Source organism: Theobroma cacao, chromosome 10 (genome assembly GCF_000208745.1).
Source record: "Theobroma cacao cultivar B97-61/B2 chromosome 10, Criollo_cocoa_genome_V2, whole genome shotgun sequence".
In the NCBI taxonomy this organism is placed as follows: Eukaryota; Viridiplantae; Streptophyta; class Magnoliopsida; order Malvales; family Malvaceae; genus Theobroma; species Theobroma cacao.
This window is the reverse complement of record NC_030859.1, coordinates 4,051,719-4,058,339: the sequence shown is the minus strand read 5'-3', so window position 1 is coordinate 4,058,339 and position 6,621 is coordinate 4,051,719. Positions and strand designations below refer to the sequence as shown.

The following is a 6,621-nucleotide window of genomic DNA, read 5'->3' as shown; positions in this document are numbered from 1 at the left end:
AAAGGCAGGAAAAGAAAAGCCAAAGGAAAAAATAGAAAAGCAAAATCACCTGAATTTGTCTTTGATCTTGGACTTTTTACAATCCATATCCACTCAAAAAGAAAAGAAAAAAGAAAAATCTTCCTTTTTCCTTCTCGATCCTAAAAGGAAATTAATAATTAATAAATTAAACTCTTTGCTTTTTCTTATACTATTTTTTCCTCATTCATAGTTGTTAGTCTCTCCACAGTCCTCTGGTCGGCAACAACACAAAAACTTTCACTGTAAAAAATCTCTCCTCTTACTTTTCTCTTCTTCTTTAAAACTCTCTCAGTCTCTCTTCACTTTCCCTTAACTCAAAGACCCTGCTTTTTTGTTTTGTTGAAACTGGGTTTTCTCTTCTTTTCTTTTCCTTCTCAGAGTCTTTGATTGATATATCTCTCTTTAATTGAGATATATCTTATTTTTTGTTTTGGCCGTAAAGGTTTGAGTTTCCTGCATTGTTGTGCTTATTTGGGTTCATTTTAATCTGGGTTGTCTTTCTTTTCGTGGAAAAATACTTCCTTTTGTTCAAAAGGTAAGGTCTTTTAATTCTTTAATGTCTGCTCTTTTTTCTTTCAAGTGAATTCTTTGAATGGTTTTTTTTTTTTTTTGTGTCTCTGGAACATATGGTGTAATATAGCTATGAAAAATTCTGTTTTTCTTTGTTTTGTATTTTTTTTCTTTTTCAGTTTTGTTCAATATCAGCTAATTTATCTGTTTCATTTGGTTGCTTTTTAGTTCTGTATTAATTTTCTGCCATTTATGTAGTGTATTGATTAAAAATATTTCTGTACTAGAAAAAATATATAAATTTATCATTCTTTATTTACAATTTTTGTTTTTTTGGGTAGATTTTATATATAAAAAAAGTTGGTTGTTTTGCTAAAGATACTTTTAATTTTCATGTACTAGCAGAATAATCATCAAGTGAGAAAACAGAGCAAAGGACGTGTAGTTATTTGTATGCTTTAGACCACCTGAATTGGAAGATGATCACAGTTATGGATTCTAGGAAAGAACTCTTGAAGAATTCAGAAAAATGCTTAGATCCTAAACTGTGGCATGCCTGTGCTGGTGGCATGGTACAAATGCCATCAGTGAACACCAAGGTGTTCTACTTCCCTCAGGGTCATGCTGAACATGCCAATGGGAGTGTAGATTTTGGGAGTCTTCTGATTCCTTCACTTGTTCTATGTCGAATTGCTGCTGTTAAGTATATGGCAGATCCTGAAACGGATGAGGTCTATTCTAAAATTATGTTGGTCCCTTCGAGAGAAAATGATTTTGGGTATGAAGATGATGGTTTTGATGGAAATATTGGGATGGAGAATCCTGAGAAACCAGCTTCCTTTGCTAAGACATTGACTCAATCTGATGCTAATAATGGTGGGGGTTTCTCTGTTCCACGCTATTGTGCGGAGACTATATTTCCTAGGCTGGATTATAATGCAGAACCTCCTGTTCAGACCATTCTTGCCAAGGATGTCCATGGTGAGGTTTGGAAATTTAGGCATATATACAGGGGGACACCTCGTCGACATCTTTTGACGACGGGGTGGAGTAATTTTGTGAATCAGAAGAAGCTTGTGGCTGGTGATTCAATTGTGTTTCTCAGAACAGAGAACGGAGATCTTTGTGTGGGAATTCGTAGGGCAAAGAGAGGAATTGGGAGTGGACATGAGTATCCATGTGGGTGGAATTCAGGGGGTGGAAGCTCTGGTTCACAATTTGGGGGTTATTCTCCATTCTTTAGGGAGGATGAGAGTAAATCGATGAGGAAGGACTCTAATGGGGATATGAGGGGAAAAGTAAGAGTTGAGTCTGTTATTGAAGCTGCGACTTGTGCAGCCAATGGGCAGCCCTTTGAGGTTGTTTACTATCCACGAGCAAGCACTCCAGAGTTCTGCGTGAAGGCCTCATCAATTAGAGCAGCAATGCAAATCCAATGGTATCCTGGGATGAGGTTCAAAATGGCTTTTGAAACTGAGGACTCTTCACGGATTAGCTGGTTCATGGGAACAATATCTTCTGTTCAGGTTGTTGATCCCATCCGTTGGCCTAATTCTCCATGGCGTCTTCTGCAGGTATTTTACCATTCTCATATGTTATGGTCATAGTTTAACTCCATGTGTTGTTATTGTTTTAGCAATGCTATGCTCTTCATTAGTGGCCTTCAGAATTTAATTTATTCTCATATGTTATTTTCTAAGCTTTATCTTCTGCTCATAGTTTTGCTTCTAATTTCTTCTTCTTGAATTAACATCTTTCAGGTAGCATGGGATGAGCCAGATTTACTCCATAATGTGAAGCGTGTTAGCCCATGGCTGGTTGAATTGGTCTCAAACATACCAGCAATCCATCTTAATCCTTTCTCACCACCTAGGAAAAAGATGCGACTTCCACAACACCCAGACTTTTCCTTACTTAGCCAAATTCCAATGCCATCATTCTCTGGCAACTCTCTCAGGTCCAGCAGCCCCGTATGTTGCATTACAGACAACATTCCTGGAGGCATACAGGGAGCCAGGCATGCACCATTCGGGTTATCTTCATCAGATCTCCACTCCAACAAGCTGCAGTTGGGACTGTTTCCGCTTGGTTTACAGCAACTTGATCATACTGCCCCGCCAACTAGAATCTCCAATGACAACTTGTCTAGTGACCATGTGAACAAAAAGAATATATCTTGCATGCTTACAACGGGAAATCCTACCCAGAGTTTGAAAGAAAGCAATGAAGTAAAGACACCTCATATTTTATTGTTTGGTCAACTCATTTTCAGTGAGCAGCAGGCTTCCCAGAGCTTCTCGGGTGATACAGTTGGAAACAGTTCATCTGATGGGAATACAGAGAAGACTGCAATTTCTTCTGATGGCTCTGGATCTGCATTACATCAAAACGCTCAGGAAAATTCTTCAGAGGAAGCGTCTCCTTGGTGCAAAGAGCATCAAAGATCTGATCTCGGCTTGGAGACTGGTCATTGTAAAGTGTTTATGGAATCAGAGAATGTGGGTAGAACCCTTGATCTTTCGGTTCTTAGATCATATGAAGAGCTGCATGGGAAGCTGGCCAACATGTTTGGTATAGAAAGTTCAGAGATGCTGAGCAGTGTGCTCTACTGCGATGCTGCTGGTTCTGTTAAACACACAGGAGATGAGCCCTTCAGGTAATCTAATTGTTCTTTAGCATCACTTCCTTTTGCTTGCTAAACATTTGCTTTTGATTTGTCAGATGTTAATAATGTTTTCTTATTGTTTTATGTTTTGCAGTGAGTTTCTGAAGACGGCAAGGAGGCTAACAATTCTCATGGATTCAGGCAGTGACAACGTAGGAAGATAGAGATCAAGCATTTTTCACTAATTGTACAGTTTCCAAGTCATTGGTTTTGCTTTTCATTTCATTTCTTCTTGGGTAGTTGTGAGAAAGATCCACTTTACCCATTTTTGTGATACCGTAAACCACATTTTGTTGCTTAGCTTAAACTTTTCTTTGGAGAGAAAAGGATCCATTTCCTTTGTCTTAATTTCTAATTCGAGTCCTAGAAACTGTAAGCTTATAACAGAAAAAGCACAGCCTTTTTGCTGTGTATGGAGTTTAGGGCTGCAGAGTGCTGAATAAATGTTCCTACTTAGGGCTTTGTATGCATATCTACCGAAGAAATGGAGAATACTTTTCGCTCTATCAAGATGACTTCAAGACCAGTAATGGTTGCTAACCTGCCAAGTTATTTGTCAAATTTCTTTGTTTCATAGAAGAATTCTTGCCAGCTTCTTCCTGTGCATTTTAGCATGGAGTTTCTGACATTTGATTCAGTAGAGGCATGTTGTACGTAGAATTCCTAATTGGTTGCTTCAATGTATGTGGACCATGGTTAAAAAGTCGTACAACTCTTTGTTTGTTTCTTGTTTCTTTTCCTTTGCTAAGCAAAGAAAACCATATTTCAATATGATGAGGTAGCCTCTGTCAGTCTGAACATTGGATGGTCCTAGTCTGATAGCGTGTTCTTTTTTGAACATTGGCAGGAATAAGACAAAGCATCATTAACCACCTGTTGTTAGCGTAAAGGATCTTAGATTTTTAACTTTCTAGCAAGCCACAAAGTCAATGTTTTAATAACTTAATTCAAGAGAACCCTAGACCTAGACTGAAACTGGATTTATATTTGTTTATACAACAGGGAGAGACATTTCTTTTGCCTAGGTTGGAATGTCTTTATTAGCTTTCTCTGGCCGTTTCTTTGATTTTGAATCACTTCTCTCAGGTTAAGACAGATAAAGCACACTTTCTCTGGACCCTCTTGTCCATGTCTTATTATGTAATACTTGCACACAATTTCTAGAGATCCTAACCTAACCCCCCTGCTTGTTTGTTTGTCATGTCTGTCTGAAACTTCTCAGATGGGGATAAGAACCAAACCCCAGATCCTTGCTTAGAAACTGGTTATCTGTTTCACACTTAGTGGGAACCATGCTGCTTGGGGAAGCACAGAGAAAATACTTAGTGCATGGACTAAATTGAATGAGCAATTTTCAAATCCCTTAAATCATTTATATTTTAAGTTGCCATCCTTGATCTGGTGGGAGATTCAATAGGAAAGGGACTTGTCTTGGGTTGAAGGCTATGAGGTTCTGAGAGCTAAGACATGTCAATATTTTAGACAGTAAAACTTGGATCCTATGTTGACCAAACTACAGGGGAAGGTGGGGGTGGCTTTGAAATTTGATCATGTTGTGTAATGAAGCATGAAGACTGCGGAATTTCTGTTGTATACACGTGTCTGTAATCAATGACAGAGAAAAAAAAAAAAACCTTATATAAGACTCTTCATAATTTTTTTTTAAAAATTAAGACTCGAAGATTGCATATATGAAATTTTTTTAAACACAATTGAACCCGATATTTTATTACAAAAAACCCAATTAAAAAAATATAAAGGAGAAAAAATCACTAATTTTGGGACCAGACTTCAATAAATTGATAATAGATATTAGTCAATTAGTTTATTGGAAAGTTTGGGCACTTCATTTTTATGATTCTTTATGAATATCAATTATTATTAGACTTTATGAAATTTTTTTTTCACTTATTTCTCTTTCTCTCTTATTATTAAACCATGTATATAAAAAATATTATTATTAAAAATATATATATGTACCTAACATACAACCATTTGTATTGAGATGATGACAGAACAGGGAGGGAGGGAGGGAGGGACGAGGCAAGCCGTGTCTCAAGGCATCGGATGTGCAAAGACAAGCACATACATCTCTCGTAATTAAAAACACAGTTTAACCAAAGTCAACTACCCCACAAGCCATGCACTCTCTCTCTCTCTCTCTTTCACATGCACTTGATGAGATTACTTTTCACTTGAAAAGGTATAAAACAAATATTTAATTAACAGTGATAGATTGAAAATTTTACATGATAAATAGTTAAAAGTAATCAAACAAGATTATAAATTTGTATATTTTAAATTAGATATATAATAAAAAAAATAAAAATTAAAAGATGACGATTACACTTTCATCTCGACTTTGACTTTGTCACTGTAAATTTGTAACTTGCATTATTTTTGCTTCAAAGTGTATGGTTTCTTTTAACTCAATTGTGGTTTTAGCAACCATTTGTTGTAACTAGGTTTGGGTACAAAATTATGTAATAATTAATAATTTTTACATTGATATAACTTGATCTTTCGTCTTAATTCAAAATATCGAGATAGTGCTGTTATGTTGTGTCATTTTTAAAAAAAAAATTAAAAAAATCATAAACAATGTGGTGAAATCCATGCACAAGTGCACAACCAACCAAATTAGTGTTGGGGGATATTTTTAATTGAAGAAAAGGTTTCAACAAAATTTCCAACCATGAAAGTTTGACTCTTGTGGTAGACAACACCATGAACAACACATCCCTTTGGGATTTGAATCTGGTTTAATAAAAAGCCAAATTGGGGTTAACCAGCTGGGGTTAAGAGTGGAGGGTCAAACAGGCAAGGCATTGAACTGGCTTCACTTGGAATTGCACAAGGCAGACAAAGATTCGTGACTCAAGGAATGCTGGCCCCACTCTTTATGTTCAAAGTGACACACTCCTCACATCACAAAAATAATTTTAATTTGACCAATATTCAATCTCTCTTGTAAAAAAAAAATTGAACTTCTCCTGATATTATCGTGCTTTTTTCTCTTTAATTTCCCATTCGTTAGCTTATATTTATAATTGAGAAATTAAGAATTTTATATGAAAAGCTATTAAAGAGTAATCATAAAAAATTATAAATTTATATATTTTAAATTTTACATATATTATAATAAAAAAATAAAAAATTAAACGATGATGGTCATCACCACTTTGATTCTGTCATTGTATATAACTCTTTTTAATTATTGTAAATACTCATTTTTGACTTAGACATTATTAAAGATAGTTTAATGGAACATTTGTTGATTATATGAGGTTGTATATTGAATAATGAAGTTTTGATTTTTAGGGCTAAAAACCGTGGGTGTCTTTGTATATGGTGGTTGAGATATTGCCTAATAATATCTACAATTTTCTCTTTGTATCAATAAAAATCATAATTACAATCTAATA

At 35.5% G+C, this 6,621-nt stretch overlaps 1 protein-coding gene across 3 annotated transcripts; it reads left to right on the top strand.

Annotated features, from left to right (window-relative positions):
• On the top strand, positions 219–3,905 carry LOC18586407 (auxin response factor 18). Of its 3 annotated transcripts, none has more exons than XM_007009790.2 (4): positions 219–556; positions 937–2,105; positions 2,292–3,187; positions 3,291–3,905. In XM_007009790.2, exons 2-4 carry the CDS (start codon positions 1,011–1,013, stop codon positions 3,358–3,360), a joined length of 2,061 nt encoding a protein of 686 aa, XP_007009852.2. In that variant the 5' UTR covers positions 219–556; positions 937–1,010; the 3' UTR covers positions 3,361–3,905. The 3 variants fall into 3 exon arrangements, with proteins under 3 accessions (XP_007009852.2, XP_017985073.1, XP_017985074.1); XM_018129584.1 differs by having other exon boundaries at positions 934–2,105; XM_018129585.1 differs by having other exon boundaries at positions 245–263.

Excerpts from the sequence above, each read along its gene's own strand:
- LOC18586407 (XM_007009790.2), top strand. The coding sequence starts at position 1,011 with ATGATCACAGTTATGGATTCTAGGAAAGAACTCTTGAAGAATTCAGAA. Across the intron at positions 2,106-2,291 it reads CTCCATGGCGTCTTCTGCAG|GTAGCATGGGATGAGCCAGA; the intron begins GTATTTTACCAT and ends AACATCTTTCAG. Across the intron at positions 3,188-3,290 it reads ACAGGAGATGAGCCCTTCAG|TGAGTTTCTGAAGACGGCAA; the intron begins GTAATCTAATTG and ends TATGTTTTGCAG.